At 48.5% G+C, this 18,019-nt stretch overlaps 2 protein-coding genes across 2 annotated transcripts in view; both read left to right on the forward strand.

The window, feature by feature from the left end:
• The first annotated feature begins 5,052 nt into the window (after nucleotides 1-5,052).
• SPN (sialophorin) lies at nucleotides 5,053-6,765 on the forward strand. Its single transcript, XM_007107449.3, has 2 exons — nucleotides 5,053-5,174; nucleotides 5,562-6,765. Exons 1-2 carry the CDS (start codon nucleotides 5,053-5,055, stop codon nucleotides 6,763-6,765), a joined length of 1,326 nt encoding a protein of 441 aa, XP_007107511.2.
• Nucleotides 6,766-11,566: 4,801 nt separating this feature from the next.
• The window catches only part of QPRT (quinolinate phosphoribosyltransferase), a 13,212-nt gene continuing 6,759 nt past the window's right edge, over nucleotides 11,567-18,019 (forward strand). The window contains exon 1 of the mRNA XM_024123725.1: nucleotides 11,567-11,623. Within this exon, the coding sequence (XP_023979493.1) occupies nucleotides 11,611-11,623 (13 nt within the window). The 5' untranslated portion in view covers nucleotides 11,567-11,610. The remainder of the gene's footprint in view (nucleotides 11,624-18,019) is intronic.

Here is an 18,019-nt window from a genome sequence, read left to right on the forward strand (position 1 = left end):
AAGAACTTTCTCTACACTCCTTCCTCCCTTCCACCCCTCCCTTCCTTCTTCACTCTCTAACATTTTCAGAATCAGTATGAACTCACGGGTTCTTTTTTTATTCAATGCTTTAGTTGATTACAGCCGTTATTCATTCTGATGCTCAAAGTGTCCCTGCCTTGGCCATCAGGAACTCCTTCAAGCTGGTTCTTTGTCCTTTGACGTGTTTCCATCATTCTTTGAGCACTGCCTTACTTTTTTGATGCAATGAGATGTTCCAGGCTCTTCTTTCCTTCCCCCTGCTTATTTATTTATTGAAGTATAATTGATCTACAACACTGTTAGTCCCAGATGCACAACATAGTGATTTTATATTTCTATACAATACAAAATTTGTCAACATGATAAATCTAGATACCATACCAAGTTATTACAATGTTATTGACTATATTCCCCATGACTCTTTGATTTTTGTAACTGGAAGTTTGTACCTCTTAATCTCCCTCACCTATTTCATGCAACCCCCACCCCTCTGGCAACTGCCAATTTGTTCTCTGTATCTATGAGTCTGTTTCTGCTTTGTTATGTTTGTTCATTTGTTTTGTTTTTTAGATTCCACATATAAGTGAAATAATGTGTTATTTGTCTTTCTCTGTCTTATTTCACTAAACATAATACCCACTAGGTCCATCCATGTTGCCACAATGGCAAGATTTCATTCTTTTTTTATGGCTGAGTAATATTCCATTGTATGACACTTAGGTTGCTTACATATCTTGGTTATTGTAAATAATGCTGCAATGAATATAGCGGTGCACATATCTTTCCTTTCTTTTCTTTTCTTTTTTTTTTTGGCTGTGTTAGGTCTTCGTTGCTGCACGCAGGCTTTCTCTAGCTGCAGCAAGTGGGGGCTACTCTTCGTTGTGGTGTGCAGTCTTCTCATTGCGGTGGCTTCTCTTGTTGTGGAGCACCAGCTCTAGGCACATGGGCTCAGTAGTTGTGGCTCATGGGCTCTTGAGCGCAGGCTCAGTAGTTGTGGTGGATGGGCTTAGTTGCTCCGCGGCACGTGGGATCTTCCCGGACCAGGGCTCGAACCCGTGTCCCCTGCATTGGCAGGCGGATTCTTAACCACTGAGCCACCAGGGAAGTCCCCTCATTGCAGTTTTGATTTGATTAATGATGTTGAACATCTTTTCATGTGTCTGTTGACTATCTGTATGTCTTCTTTAAAAAATGTATATTTGGGTCCTCTGCCTATTTTAAATCAGATTTTTTTTGTTGTTATTGAGTTGTATGAGCTCTTTATATATTTTGGATGTTAATTCCTTATCAGATATGATTTGCAAATATTTTCTCCCATTCTGTAGGTTGCCTTTTCATTTTGTTGATGGTTTCCTTTGTGCAGAAGCTTTCTAGTTTGGGGGCTTCCCTGGTGGCACAGTGGTTGAGAATACACCTGCCAGTGCGGGGGATATGGGTTTGATCCCTGGTCCGGGAAGATCCCACATGCCGCGGAGCAACTAAGCCAGTGTGCCACAACTACGCAGCCTGCGCTCTAGAGCCATGAGCCGCAACTACTGAAGCCCGTGTGCCTAGAGCCCGTGCTCCACAATGAGAGAAGCCCACGAACTGCAATGAAGAGTAGCCCCCACTCGCCGCAACTAGAGAAAGCCTGTATGCAGCGATGAAGACCCAACAGAGCCAAAAATAAATCAATAAAATAAACAAATTTGTTTAACCAAAAAAAAAAAAAGAAGCTTTCTAGTTTGATGTAGTCCCACTTATTATTTTTGCTTTTGGTGTCAAATCTAAAAAGTTATTGTCAAGACCAATGTCAAGGAGATTATCACCTATGTTTTCTTCCAGGAGCCTTATGGTTTCAGGTCTTACATTCAAGTCTTTAATCAATTTTGAGTTTACTTTTGTATATGGTGCGAGAAAGTAGTCCAGTTTGTTTCTTTTGTATGTAGTTGTACAGTTTTCCCAACACCATTTATTGAAGAGGCTGTCCTTTCCCTATTGTATATTCTTGACTTGTTTGTCATAGATTAATTGACCATATAAGTGTGGGTTTGTTTCTGGGCTCTCTATTCTGTTCCATTGATCTGTGTCTGTTTTTATGCCAGTACCATACAATTTTGATTACTGTAGTTTTGTAGTATAGTGTGAAATCAGGGAACATGATACCTCTTCAGGTTCATCTTGTTCTTTCCCTGCTCCAGCCCTGGAATCAGCCATTTCCCAAAGAGCCTTGGTTCCTTTCCAAGGAGAGTGGTTTTTAGAAGCCAAGATTTGGCTGTCAAGCATGGCCCCATTTTGAAGGTAGAAAGAGCAGAATTTACAGATTGGATGTAGGCTATAAGAGAAAGAGAAGCGACCAGATACCCTTTAGCTTTTTAAGACATTGCTTCTCTGAAGTCTTCTTAGACACTCCCTCAGGCTGAATCTTGCCCCTATTGTAGCAAGTATTCTATTATTTGCATTATTTATACACAAGCATGTCTCTAAATGCATCATAGTTATTAAGTATCAGCTTGTGGTACTACCTGGGAGATCCTTATCCTTGGCTATGATCCCTTAGACCAACATGGTTTTGAAGCTCATCTCTAGCACTTGCTGGTTGTCTGAGCCTCAGCAAGTCTCTTAACTGTTTTTTCTCAGTTTCTTCACCTGTAAAGTTAGGGTAATGATATGAATCTCACAGGGTTGTTGTGAAGAGTGAGTGCTATGTGAATGCAATGTGCTGGGCACTCCAGCCTGGCCCATTCTAAATGCCTAGGGCACATTACTTAACCTCTCTGTACCTTGACTTCCTCACCTATAAAATGGGCTTGCCGTGAGGAATGGCTGGAATCATGCACAGAGAATCTTTTTTTCTGTACTTGGCCAACTGCTACTATAGAGTTTTCTAAGTATTGTTCTTCTGGGATGTCTTGAGGGCAGTGACCACTCCTTGTTCACATTTTCATTATCTCTCCCTCCACCCCAGGGTCTATGCTCTGTGCTGGTCAGACTGTTTCTTGAGCACTCTGGGCTAGAGCCTGGACCCATCCACATCCTCTCCACTCTCCCTAGAACTGGAGCCCGACATTGAGCCCGGGGAACGTACAACTTTGTCAGCAGCAATTTGGTTGAAATGACAATTTTGTCAATAATGTGTTTTGCTTCAGTGATTTTTTTTAAAGGTTGAGAAATTGGGAATCTATATACAGTCTTTTTTATTTATTTAATTAATTTATTTTCGGCTGTGTTGGGTTTTCATTGTTGCACGCGGGCTTTCTCTAGTTGTGGTGAGTGGGGCCTACTCTTCATTGCGGTGCGCAGGCTTCTCATTGAGGTGGCTTCTCTTCTTGCGGAGCACGGGCTCTAGGCGCACGGGCTTTAGTAGTTGTGGCGCATGGGCTTTGTTGCTCCGCAGCATGTGGGATCTTCCCGGACCAGGGCTTGAACCCATGTCCCCTGCACTGACAGGTGGATTCGTAACCACTGCGCCACCAGGGAAGTCCTATATGCAGTCTTACAAACATTTTTGTTGATTTTCTTTTTAATTAAAAAAATTTTTTTAACCTCCAATTACTTTGCAGCCAATTATTCCTACTTTTCTGTTTGCAACAGCAAAATGTTGAAACAACCTAATGTCTGACAATGAAATGTTTTCCTTCCTTCCTCCCTTCCTTCCTTCCTTCCTTTTGTTCAGTAAAAAAAAGAAAAGCAAGGAACATTATGTATAATAAAATCTAATACTATAAAAAATACATGTGTATATGCATATATACCCTGTTACCAGGGTCTATCTGGTGGTGTCAGTACGGAGCTTTTTCACTTTATACACTGCTGCCTGGTGGGAGAGGCAATCCACCCCAGCCCCGAGCTTCCCTGCACACTCTTGCTGATATGCCAGCAATACAAGGTCCTGGCCGCTCTACATCCAGGCCATTTCTCAAGGTTGTGTTTGCAGTGGGTAACGCTGAGGGATGAAGAATGTCTCCCTTCAGGACAAAGAGCAAGCTTGCTTACCACCTACTCGAAAAGAAGGAAATTCTCCAAGCTCAGTGTTCCTCAGCTGCGGGGCAAGCCTCCCTGTTGTCACCCCTGTGGGACTCAGGGGGGCAAGTCGAACTGAAGCAGATGGCGCTCCTGCTGTTTGCTGAGCAATGAGTAGTGGATTCCTATGTCTGTGACCCAGGAGTCTCACGTCTTTGTCAGACTAACTCGTTAGCTTGTGAGTGGGGTACAATCCCAGGCCCTGACATTGGCCTGTTTCAATCATCTATCATGTACATGCATTATTACTTTTACAACATAAAACTCAGTTTTGATTTTTTTTTAAAGAAAGGCAAAAAACCGTACACATACTGAGAGTCAAAGCTTACAAATTAAAGGAAAGTAAGAAAACATCAAACACCCAAAGAAGAAAGTAAAGAACTCTCTACTCATACCTACCCAGTGAAACTTGTTAATACCTCAGTAAATACCTTTTCAGACTGCCTTCCATGTAGATTCCCACATTTTTATTAGTCTTCTGCAAAATAAGATCATAGCATATACAGTGCTTAATAACCACCTTGATTTAGTCAGGCAGTCCACGACTGGGGGCCATTGTAGTGACCTACCCCCGCAAGCTTCTTGAGAAGTCAAGAGCCTACCAGGGATTTCACACAGCCTGCAAAGGCTTCCACTGCCCCAGCCAGAGTCCAGGGCTTCCTCTTGCCCTGGTACTTCCTGGGAGCTCTTGGGGCAGAAGAAGTGTTAGCCTTGGGTGCTGGCCTAACAGCTTGGGGATCACAAAGGCAAAGGAAACCACCTTCCCCTCCCATCTCCTCCTCTGCACCCCCTGGTTCTCAAGCATGCATTTCCACCACCCCTGCTCTGACACATATCCCTATCCCAGCTTCACGGCTTGCCATCCCATTTTCTAGAGGAGAACCGGGAATCCCCATTCCAGACCCCGCCCACCATCCCCACCTGCTTCAGCTGAGACCCCAGAGCCCCTGTCATCATCTCAGACCCTGAAAGAGTGAGAGATGCCTCTCTCATCACACGGCAACGTAGGAGCAGGGTGGGTGGGGCAGGATGCTGTGGTGGGTGGAGCCAGGGCCACTTCCTTTCCCCTTGGGGCCCCTCCACCAGTCTTGCCCCAGCTTCAGGAGTTGGAGCAGCCTGGTCCCAGCCCTGTGCCCTTATCCACTGAGCTGGTAAGTGGTGTGACTTGGTGGGGCAGGGGCTTCAGTGGACCTGGGAATGTGCCTCTGGCTTGAGAAGACCTTGATAGATAATATGGGAAAAGAGGATGGGGAGCCACTGGGGCTGAAAGGGGTCAGCGCAGGCCAGGAGGGGGTGGCTATTGATGGAGCGGGGGCTGCCAACGCCCAAGGGGGCCTATGGGATAGATTCGATGGGGGAGCTGCCAGCGTCTTGTTATTTCTGATACTAGTAAAAGCAAGGGTGGAAAAAGCCGTTGAACCGCAGAGTTCGGCCTGGCAGTTGGCAGGGAAGTGGGCAGGAGGGGAGGGCCTGGCCAGGTCCTGCCCCCCGCCCGCAGATCCTCGTGTATTCTAGTTCTTCAACTTCCCCTCCCTCAGGTCCCGACTCCCGCTCATGCCTGTTGCTTTGGAAATGATTCTGCTTCTCCTCCTCTTTGGGAGCGTCTGGGCCCAAAACGTGAGGTCAGAGTCTCCGGATGGCACAAGTACTTTGCAGGAGTTGGAACCCACAGCGTTCTCTGTTTCTTTGGTCTCAAATGTCTATGAGACCACAAAATTCAACTCAGTGCCATCTAATTTTGCAACAACCGAGGTCCCTAAGACAGATGACAGCGCTGAGCAATGGATCCTCCCGCCTTCCTCAACTCCCTATGCGGCCGATGAGGTTTCCTCTCCTGGGACTCCCATTGCTGCCAGCAGGGACCCTCCTGTAAATGAGTCAATAATCTCCCAGAAAGATTCGGCCAAAAAATTTTCAATGCCCCTGGAAATCTCTAATGCAACCAGTATACCCGCTGTCCCAGTAATGAAATCTACAGGATTCCACACTACGACTGGTGAAACCATGGCAACTAGCCCTCTGGAGACCTCCAGTGGGACCAGCGGACCCCCTGTCACCACAGCAACTAGCTCTCTGGAGACCTCCGATGTGACCAGCGGACCCCCTGTCATCATGGAAACTAGCTCTCTAAAGACCCCCAAGGAGACCAGTGGACTTCCTGTCACCATGGCAACTACGTCTCTGAAGACCCCCACGGGGACCAGTGGCACCCCCATCTCTGGAGTAAAAATATCCAGCCCAACGTCCTCCACAAACATAAGCAGTAGGTCCTCCCCAAGTTCAGTTTGGGGGACAAATGGCACCTTGCTGGCAGCTGTGCTTGTGGCCCTGCTGGTGGTCATTGTCCTCGTGGCACTACTCCTGCTGTGGCGCCAGCGGCAGAAGCGGAAGACAGGAGTACTGACGCTAAGCAGGGGTGGCAAACACAACGGGGTGGCAAATGCGTGGGCTGGGGTAGCCCAGGTGTCTCATGAGGAGGCCGCGACAATAACAGAGGGAGCGTCTGGGGGTAACAATGATGCTGGGGTCCCCCAGGGGGAGGGGTCTGGCCAGCGGCCCACACTTACCACTTTCTTTGATAGACGGAAGTCTCGCCAGGGCTCCGTGGCGCTGGAGGAGCTAAAGCCTGGGCCAGCCCCCAGCCTAAAGGGGGAGGAAGAGCCACTGGTGGGCAGCAAGGATGAGGCTGCGGAGACCTCTGCTTCTGATGCGCCAGAAGAGAGAGATGTGGAGGCCCCTTAACGTTTGAGAATAATAAGACTGGAGTTCAGAATCGTTCCCGCTTCCATCACCTTCCCTCCTGTCATCACGTCCAGCCTCATCATCACCCAGCATTTTCACCCAGCACCCTTTGGATTTTCACCCAGCATCTTCACCCTGAATCCTCATTCAGCTCTTCTAGCCAGCAGCCCACGCAGCACCCACACCCCGCGCGTAGATCAGGGCTGACACCCACTGAACCCTTGTAGATTGAATGAACGAACTTTCCTCATCAACCCCTACTTCTCCCCATCACATTTTCTCCACATTTCTGTCCTTGAAACCAGCTGCTGAGTCTCCGTAAAGGCCAAACTTCCTTGTCTTACGATTTCTCAGAGGATTTCCCAGGAATACCAGAGTCTGGGAAGAAGAAGGAAACGGCAACCCAGCAAACTCCCACCTTAGGGTTACTCTGGAAAGTACATTTGGCCCCACGGATTAGGACAGTCCTACCGGCCCAGCCCATGAACTGCCTCTAACTCCAGGCCCCAGTGCTCTGTGCTGGGCCAGCCTGGAGCATGGGCTGGTGGTGTCACCCAGCTGTGGTCTCCGGTGCGTCTGAGACGGCCCCTGGACCCTGGGCTGGCCCGCGGTCCCAGCCAGCACATTCTCCCCCAACCCTGGACCGAGGCAGCCAGAGGCTTGAGCTGTTTCTCCTCCCAAGAGCAGAGGTGAGAAGAGTTTCTGCGCAGATGTAGTTCTTAGAAGTCTCGGCATCTGTGTGGGTCCACTCATGCATGCAGTTTGTGTGCAAGAGGCGAGGACTTGGGGATGCTTGTGAGGGGCAGTGGCGAGTACAGATGGGTGAGGGAGGGGCCGGGAAGGGCTGCAGAGGCTGAGGAGACGCCGCCCTCAGGAGGTGCTGAGGACATAGGCGCCCTCGTCTTTGCTGCGATGGGGTGGAGGTGGAAGGGCTTGACAGAAAGACTGCATGTGTGACCAAGCGTGGCTCTTCAGCTCAGCCGCTATGTGCCTTCCTCAAAGCCGCCCCCCGCACTCCCCACGCACACACGAGGGTCCCAGGTCTTGCTGACGCTGTTACAAGTTTAATGTGCTTGTCTGTATCCCCTCTTCCGTTCTACAAGGAGGGTCAGTGAGAGAGTGAGCTGTGACAGGCCTCCAGAACCAGGGGCATCCCTGTGGCTCTGGGATGGAGAGGAGGGGACAAGACCCAACTCTGCTGTCTCTGAGACCAGCCCAGGCCGGAACCCAGGGCACCGCATGGACCAGAGGCCGTTGGTATTTCCCCAGGGCAAAGAGGAAATTTGCAAAGAGGAAGTTGTTGAGTCAGAGGAGCAGTGGATGAGAGCAGACTCATTGACCTGCAAAAGGAGAGGCCACGGGACTCCATGAGAGTGTGACTGCCAGGTGGTTTGGATTGCAGGGGACACCAGAGGCTGGGAGAGGGCCCCCAGGTGGGTCCGTTCATGGGGGTTTGGAGGAGGGATGAGGAGAGAAGGGGCGGAAAGTGGCCACGGGTCCGCCCAGAGTTCTGCCACCCATGCCTGGGCGAGCTGGGGTGGAAATCCAGCCTTCACCAAGCAAGCCTGGGCGCCTTTTCTTTTTCTTTCTTGGACGTGCCACACAGGCACAAGGGGTCTTAGTTCCCCGACCAGGGATCGAACCTGCACTCCCCACCCCGGCCAAAATAAATAAATAATAAAATATTGAAAATACTAATTTTGTCCTGACAGTAAAATAACATTTTTCTTCTTTTGCAAAGCTACCAGCACATTCTAGTTTCTTAAATAACAGGATTCTCTCACACACAACCATATACAGTGTATTATTCTTCATCTTATATTTTAAAATGCATGTTTCTATTTTATTTTCAAAAGTACACATTAAGGGCTTCCCTGGTGGCGCAGTGGTTGAGAGTCTGCCTGCCGATGCAGGGGACACGGGTTCCTGCCCCGGTCTGGGAAGATCCCACATGCCGCGGAGCGGCTGGGCCCGTGAGCCATGGCCGCTGAGCCTGCGCGTCCGGAGCCTGTGCTCCGCGACGGGAGAGGCCACAACAGTGAGAGGCCCGTGTACAGCCAAAAAAAACAAAAAACAAACAAAAAAAAACAAAACAAACAAACAAAAAAGTACGCATTAAGATCACGGTTACAAATACAGCTTTGTCATCCGGTGCAAACTCCAGATGGAAGAAGGATTTGGATGGGGACGGCCTTGAGAAGTCTATTAATGTAATTCACTTTTGCAGACAGGAAAAGGGCCTCAGAGCATGGTTCTGAGGACATTTCATTTCTGAAAATGGACATTTACGCCTCATTTTCCTCTGCATCCGTATTTCTGCTCCTGTTCTGGGGAGGTTGGGGGTCGAGCCATTAGCCATCAGAAAACCCAGGGTATTTTGGAGACCATCTACATGTCCCCAGCAATGAGCTGCCAATGGGTGCCTGTGTGCCTTAGCCTCCTGGGGTGCTTAGCATCTGCCTGCCCAGCTATTGGCTTAAGGACAGCCTAGCTGGACCATGCCCCAGATCCCCAACGCCGCCGGCCATGGAAAGGGCCACATACTCACTCCTGCGTTTGCGCACGCTCTGCCAGAAGCCTGAGCACCCCCGTCCTGTCCCACCGCACACACATCTTGACTTCCCGCCAAACTCCTCTCAACCATCAAGATGTAGCTCAAATGTCACCGCCTTTGCGAAGCCACCCTTGCTGCCTCCATCCCAAACAGATAGAGTATTTCTCCTCCACTCTTACAGCACCTTGCGTGACGGTTCAAACAACTGGACTGTAATCATGTGAAGGTGTCCCCCATTCATTAGGGTGTAGCCCCTTCAAGTCCACCTGTCATCTTTGTGGCTCCAGAGGCCAGAGCCTGGCATGTCTACCTAATATGTGTTTACTGAATGGAGGGGTAAATGGATTAATGAATGAGCAAACAATGGTTTTCAAGTAAACCATGGCAAGGTCAGATCTGTCCTTTGAATGAAACTGGCATCCAGGAGCATGGCCTGAAGGCAGTGGGACCTGAGATGGGAGCATTAGTATAGTTCAAGTTAGATAGAGTGGGAGTCTGGCCTAAGGTGAAAGAAGAGGTCAGGTTTGAAATATATTTATTCAGAGAATAAGATTTTTAGAACTAATTGACTGTTGAGGTGATGGGGGAAGAATGAGGTTAGACTCTTAAAGTTTCTATATTGGAAAATGGAGGAGATGCTGACATCACTATGTGGAAATGCAAAGAGGTGAGCAGTTTGGGGGGAAAACATGAGTATTTATTTATATTTTGGCTGCACCGCGCGCTTTGCAGGATCTTAGTTCCCTGACCAGGGATTGAACCTGGGCCACAGCAGTGAAAACGCTGAATCCTAGCCACTCGACAACCAGGGAACTCCCAAAGAGGGGTGTTAGAAGTAGAGGTCTGGAAGTTGCAAGGGAAGTCAGAGCTGGAGTTATAGATTAAGGAGTCATCTGATGTTAGATAGCAATTTAAATAACGGCATTGGTGGATAAATGCATAAACTGTGTTGAATGAGAAAAGGAGAGAGCTGTGGAGAGAATCTTCGTGTGTTAGTCAGGGCAGGCTGACTGCTGTAACAAACAACCCCCAATTCTCAGGGGTAGAACTCAAGAGAAGCTTTTTCCTTGCTTATGTAACAATTTAATGTTGGCATTTGGAGGGTGACCTTCCATGAGGTCATTCAGGGAACCAGACTCCTTCCATCCTGTGGCTCTGTCATTCCCAGGGAGGATCACCGGAAGACTAGAGGGACATGCATCACTTTTGCTCACATACCATTGGACAGAATTCAGTCATATGGTGGCCTCCACGCAAAGGAGGCTGGGAAATGTAGTTTAGCTTGTGCCCAAGAGGAAAAGAGGAACAGTCCCGCCACACTGAGGGGACACCACAGTATGAGGGCCGCCTGTAGGAAGAAGGACCTGCAGGAAACAGAAAAGAGCCTTTAGGAGAGAAACCAGGCGAAAATGACATCTGGGGGGAAAAAGGGAGAAATAGTTTGGAGAAGGGCTGTCAGGAGCTGACCTGGACTAGAGTGAGGCAAGCAAGGCAGTAAGGTGCAAAATGGAGCTTGAGAGTGAGGCCTTCTTCAGTTTTGTGCCCCAGGACCCTTGCTTGCCTCACCCAAGTCCAAGTCCTGGCCGGGTCACATGCTGCAGAGGCAGAAATGAGAGAAGGCTGGGAAGAGGCCACTGTTTGGCAATCAGTGGTTCCAGAGACTTTAGCAAGTGGTTCTGATGAAGAAATGGAGTCCCCAGCGCTTCTGGGACAGGAACTTGCCTGAAGTCCCAGTACAATAACTGGCAGTTTCCTGGTTTTCTTCTTCAGAAGCCCAGCTCTGATCTGCTCAGGGCCCTTAAAGTACCTTGGGAAGAAGGAAGAGAAGGAAAGTGGCTATTTGTTGAGTTTCTACTCTGTGTCACCCGCAGAGTTTTTTCACGTGATTCTCAGTTGAAGCCATGAGGTTGGTATTATCCCATTTTACATCTAAGGAAATGGAGACGCAGAAAAAGGTAAAGAAGTATTTGAGATCAAAAATGGAAGCAGGATTTCCCCAGTGCACCATCAAAAACGCTCTCCAGCCATCACAGGGAGCGCACCCTGGGGCAGGGTCAAGGAGGCTGGGTGAGTGGAGAGAACAGGGCCGCAGCTCAGAGAGGAGAGGACTTCTGAGTTATGTGACTGAGTGTCCTGGAGGCCAGAGGGAGCCCCAGAGAACCAGGGCAGGGCCGGTCAGTCAGAGCGGCCCCTCCCCCTCCCCCTCCCACCCCACCCCCTCGCCCCGTCTCCGGCCTCTCCAAACACTAGATCGAGCAGTGGACACACCAGTTGGCCAGCTCCAGGCTGTCATGGACCCTGAAGGTAAAGAAGCCTCCCAGACCTCTCTCCCCTGTATCTCTACATCACCATCTGCCCCTCTCCTGCCCATCACCCATCCCATCTTATCTCCGTCCCCATCCCCCCCCGCCCCCCCCTTCCCCAAGACCAAGTCTTCGCTGGTCTCTAACTACTCTCTTACCCCTCCCCCATCTCCCTCCAACCTCTCTGAACCCAAGCACTCCTTTCTGCCCTGAAAAGACCTCTTCTCACTCTTCTTTATCCTTCTACGATAGGTCCCCAAGTGAGCTCTGGGGAAGAAAGGGGCTTGAGCCCCAGGAAATTCAGCGGTGGCCTGGAGTAGGCCACGTCTCCTGGGGGCTGAAGGGGCCGGGCAGTGGGAGGCTGGACCTGGAGCAGCTCTGGACTTTGCCCCTCACTAGCAACTCTGGAGGAGTGAGGCCAAGTCCTGTCCCATCTGCCTCGGGGTGGGGGAAGGGAGCCTGAGTCCTGTGATTCCTGTGCCTGTGGGGAGTGACACTGTGAAGGAGGCTGGATGCAGGACGATACGGGCCAGGCTCTGGAGTCAAAAGGCTCCTGTTTGAATCCCGGCTCCACCAGGAATAGACTGTGTGTCCTTGAGCAAGTCACCTGATGTCTCAGAGCCTCATTTCCTTGGATTGCAATATCTGCAAAATGACAATAATAGTTCCCGGCTCACCAGGTTGGGGATGCAGGCAGGAAATGACATGAGCATGGAGGGCTCCCTGCAGTTTCACATTCCCCTCTCCGGGCTTCTCCTTCCCCAGATCTGACCTTGCTCCCCTGGTCTAGGGCTTCTGCTGGCCCCATACCCAGCTCCTCTGGCTTGGCCGTGGAACCAGCTTTTGGGGGTCCAGACTACTTCTTGGTTTAGAAATGATCTCAGAGTCAGAGCCTGGGTTCAAGTCCCATCCCTGCCACCTGCTAGTTGTGTGACCTCAGACAAGACGCTTAGCCTCGCTGTGCCTCGGTTTCCTCGTTGATCAAGTGAAAGCAGTGTCTTCCCTTGGGTTGTGGTGAGGATGAAAAGAGATCATACACGTCAAGTGCCTGGCACAGAAATCACTCAGTAGTTACGCTGGAGTCACATCCATCACTCCAGCCTGCCTCTCCAGTCCTGAGCCTGCCCCAGGTTCCAGTTCCATTTTGGGGACATGTCCCTGGCGTGTCAAAATCAAAGTCCTCCCCTACACCAGTTCCGTTTCCATTCGTGCCTCACCAGCCTCCTACTCGGACTGGAAACCTCAGGGTCACCTTTGACAGCTCACTTTCCCTTGTACCCCAATATCCAGACAGTTGCTGCATCCTATGGATTTACCTCCACGTCTTTCTGTTCCCACCTCCCTCTGAGGGAGCCTTCCTCTGCCTGGCGGCCTTCACGCATGTGATAACACTGATGTTTAACTCTGGGCCAAGCCAGAAGTGTTGGCTCTGGGATCACTGACCTGCGGGAATTAAACCAGGAGGGAGTAGTCGAGTCAGGGGGTGAGGCAAAGGCTGGGGACGTGGGGCAAAGGAGGGGCAAGGACAGAGCTGGGGCAGAAGCAGATGGCAGGCTGGTGGCCAAGGTGTGAGGGGGTGGCGCCAGGTCTGGAGGCATGGTGTGCAGGGAGCGGTCCCCTTACAGATGCCCTTCCCTTAGGTTTTACCCAGACTCACTGCTTCCTGGTCCAGGCTGTTGCAACAGCCTTGCAACTTATATCTTTCAAAAACGCTAGGCACAACTTAAACATTTAAACTCACAAGTGCATTTTAGATCAAGTGACTTCTGATCAAAAGTCTTACGGATTTTCCATTGCTTATTGAACGAGACCCAAACTGTTTCCTATCATTCGGGGCCTCCTCAGTCTGGCCCCATCCTACCACTCAGCCCTCTCTCTAGCTACCCTCCACGTGCAACTTCACCTACATATATCCCAGGCCTCCCACTGCTGGGCCTTTGCTCTCTCCCATTCTCTCTGCTTGGGGGGGCCTTCCTCTCACCTGTCCAATGCCAGCCTATTCTCAGAGCCAACTTTCCTGAGGCTTCTCTTACTGCTCTTGTATCTTAACGACAGGTCATCTCTCCTTGCTCCGAAACCCTGTAGATCATTTTACCACCTGTGTGGTGAGCAGTCACATCTGGCTCTATTTGGAGGTCATTTCTCCTCTCTAGGGAGAGAAGGGGAAAAGGAAAGAACGTTTATCTGGAAGCTGGGGTGCTAACCAGCCTCTGTCTCCCTCTGGTGTTTGCCAAATGGATCAACAAATAAATAGATGGGAGAACAAAATCGCCGGGAGTCAGACACCTGGGTTCAAAGGCATCTGGCTGGGCATTAGCTCAGGCACTTGATGTGAATCGCCCATTCCCTCCTCGTTGTAGCCCTGTGACTTCCTCATGAAACTGACTCTCAGAGAGGTTAGGAAATTGCCTAAGGTCACCCAGCATGTAGGTGATGGAGCTGGGATTCAAACAAGGCGTTTCTGAACCCCCAACCCAGGCTGTTCCTACTACACCAGGGACAGAGCCCTGGATTCTTGGGTGTGGCTTGTAGAACTCTGTGAATAGTGATATAATAAATATATAATAATTTAAAGTATAATTTTGTGCTCAGTGTGGTGAGGTTGGGTACATGAGGGGACTCGGGCCAGCCCGCCTAGGCTTATGATCCTGCCTCCACACTTCCCAGCTGTGTGAACTTTGGGCAAATTACTTGCTTCTTCAGTGCCTCAGTTTCCTTATCTGTAAAATGGAGATAATAATGGTACCTACCTTATGAGGGTTGTTGTGAGGATTAAATGTGTTAATATATAGAATATGCTTGGAACAGTGCTTGGGAAGGACCATAAAAGTGTTAGCTGTTATTATTATTACACATGATGTCACTCCAGATTCTATTATAGACAAGTGGTAGCAGGCACCAGAGTTTTACGAAAAACTTATAAAGGCAAAACCTTTAAAACTGACGTCTATCTATTTAATTTTTTTTCCTGTAAATTGGGGAAAACAATCGTTACTTGGTTTTAGCTGGAACACTTTGTCAGCCTCGTATAACATCACTGTTGCTGCAAGCACAGGCCACATGGTTACACGTGGTTACACATCAAATTAAGAACAAAAACTTGTGATATTTGTTTTAGGTGCATTTGCAGACCCTGACTTTGTGCCCGTCCATCAAAGCCATGAATAAGTGTTTATTAAATGACTGAAGGAAAGATGCAGGGATGGAAGTTCTGATTCTGGCCCAGTCTCTCCTGGTACAGAGCCACTGGCCAGTTAGGGCAATATAGAAACACAGTAAAAGTCAGTCAACAATCCAGACAAGAACGGCCCAAGTACCAGTGGGGGAAAAAAATCTTCAAATATTCTGCCAGAGTCAGTTTATCTATATATTTTTACATTATTTGTAAAGAGACAAATGCAGGACATTTCCCCAGATGCTTTGGATCCCCTCAAAAACAGAGGCATCAATTTTAATAAAATTCTGGAATAACCAATTAAGAAAGGATTGCCTTGAGAGATCAAGGTTACACCCCACCGGGTAACACTATAATCACTGAAGTCCAGGCATCTTGAGAGAATATTTACATATAACAACGGCAAGAATAAAAAGGGGACAGGGCGTTACAGCTGTTTCCTCTGTGCAGCCGCTTCTCCTCAGGCAGCTGCAAAAACAGCCCCACTCCTGTCTGCAGTTCCTTTCGCGACAGTGGCTAATTAGGAGAGCCCTTATTTTCAAAGCTACCCACAGGAATCCCTTTTGTTGGAAATGCACAAGAGAGTTGGGGCCTAAAGAAAACCAGATGTATTTATTTTTCACGAACATTCTGCATTTACAGTAGGCGATCAGAACAGCTGATCTTGCATAAGTGGGCAAGAGAGTAATGCCTGGGTGAAGGCTGTGTGGTTCTAAAACCACCTTCTGTGTGTGGACAGGGAAGACCAGGGTCCACGTCGATCATTTTCTTTTCTCTTTTTCTTTAATGTTTTGAATGTTTTTTGTTTGTTTGTTTGTTTGTTTGCCTCACTGCATGGCCTGTGGGATCTCAGTTCCCCAACCAGGGATCGAACCCGTGCCCCCTGCAGGGAAAGCACAGAGTCCTAACCACTGGATAGCCAGGGAATTCCCATTTTCTAGCTCTGCTCTTTAGGTAATTTCCCTTTGCATTTCTGAGCCTAGGTTCTCTGCCTACAAATGGCCTTCACCAGGATTTGTGACATTGTATATATAGCAAGTGCCCGGCATCTGGTAGGCACCAGTGTATGGTAGCTACTGTTCTCTTCCTGCGGTTCAGAAGCTCTCAACTCTGCTACAAATTAGAATTAAATTACCACATTCCAGACCAGTTATATCAGAATCTCTGTGGGTGGGACCTAGACATTGCACTTGGCAAGGCTCTCCAGATAATTCCATTGTGTAGTCAAGGTTGAGAATCACTGCTCTATTCATCCTAAAAAAACTTTCCTTGGGACTTCCCTGGTGGTCCAGTGGTTAAGACTCCATGTTTCCAATGCAGGGGCCATGGGTTCGATCCCTCTTCAGGGAACTAAGATCCCGCATGGCATGCGGTGCGGCCGAGAAAAACAAAACAAAACAAAAAAACTTTCCTTGACCCTATCTTAAGTGAGGGCCCTCTCTCTCCTTTTCTTATTTACCTATTTATTTTACTTTCTTATTATAGAGAATTTCAAACATACACAAAAATAGACAGAAAAGTATGATGAATCCTCACGTACCCCTCATCCAGCTTCAACAACCACCAAATTCTGGCCAAGCCAGTCCCATCCATACCCTTTTTTTTCTTTTCTTTTTTGTTTGGCTGCGCCACACGGCATGCGGGATCTTAGTTCCTCAACCAGGGATCGAACCTGTGCCCCCTGAAGTGGAAGCATGGATTCTTAACCACTGGACTGTCAGGGATGTCCCCATACCCTTCCTAATTTCTACCTTCCAAGATTACCTTAAAGTAAAACCAGCTGTCAAGTCTTTTCATACATAAACATCTCAGTATTTTATTATTTTTTATTATTTTTAAAAGATAAGGACTTTAAAAAAATTAATTAATTAATTTTTGGCTGCGTTGGGTCTTTTAAAAAAATTTTTATTTAATTTTATTTATTTCTTTTATTTTTGGCTGAGTTGGGTCTTCGTTGTTGCGCACGGGCTTTCTCTAGTTGCGGCGAGCGGGGGCCACAGTTCGTTGCAGTGCGCAGGCTTCTCACTGTGGTGGCTTCTATTTGTTGTGTAGCACGGGCGTTAGGTGCTCGGGCTTCAGTAGTTGTGGCACGTGGGCTCCGTAGTTGTGGCTCGTGGGCTCTAGAGCACAGGCTCAGTAGTTGTGGCACACGGGCTTAGTTGCTCCACGGCATGTGGAATCTTCCCGGGCCAGGGCTCGAACCCATGTCCCCTGCATTGGCTGGTGGATTCTTAACCACTGCGCCACCAGGGAAGGCCCAGGACTTTTCTTTTTATCACAACCATAACCCACTTCAAAAAAAATTTCCTTAATATTACCAAATACCCAGTCAGCATTCAGATTTTCAATTGTTTCATAAAAGTTCTAATTTGGTTTCAATTTGTTTGTTTGAAGTAGTATCCAAATAAGATGCATACATTAGTTTTTCCCCAACTCTGCCGCTGGTTAGTATGCATTTTCGACTCTTTTAATCTTTTGTTTTCCTTGCAATGTATGTGTTGAAGAAATTAGGTTATCTTCTGGAGAGTTTCCTATGGTTGTATCCCGTGGTATAGTTTAACATGTTCCTCTGTCTTCTGGTTTTCCTGTAATTGGTGGTTGCGTCTAGAAGTCTGATCTGACTCCGGTTCAGCTGTTTTGGCAAGAGTATTGCATAGGTCGGGGGATGTTCTATCAGGAGCGCCCAGTATCTGGTTGTCTTTCTTCTGATGTTGGCTTTTGATCCAATACCTGGATTCCCTGGGTTATTAGGGTTGCAAAATAGTTTCCTGCCTTTTGGCAGAGCATTGGTTCTTGTTTGTTTGTTCAAGTGGACAATTCAAAGCTTTTTAGTAAATTTACTGAGTTATGCCACCATCATCATAGACCATCTCCATCACCCCAGTAAGATCCCAAGTCATTTAATTTCCAGCCCCAGACCACCACTATTCTGATGTCTGTCTCTCTTAATTTGCCTTTTCTGGATGGTTCATATAAACGGAGGGATACAACATATGGTCTTGTGTGAGCATTGGTTGTTAACCTTTTTGCGTATCTGAATCCCAGGTGGGGCATTTCCAAAACCTGGATGCACGGGAACCTCCCAGGAAAGATTCTGATTCAGTTGATCTGGAATGCACCTGAGCAGCAGAGTTCAAAAAGCTCCCCAGGGGCTTCCCTGGTGGCGCAGTGGTTGAGAGTCCGCCTGCCGATGCAGGGGACACGGGTTCGTGCCCCGGTCTG

Source organism: Physeter macrocephalus, unplaced genomic scaffold, assembly GCF_002837175.3.
Source record: "Physeter macrocephalus isolate SW-GA unplaced genomic scaffold, ASM283717v5 random_33, whole genome shotgun sequence".
Lineage (NCBI taxonomy): Eukaryota > Metazoa > Chordata > Mammalia > Artiodactyla > Physeteridae > Physeter > Physeter macrocephalus.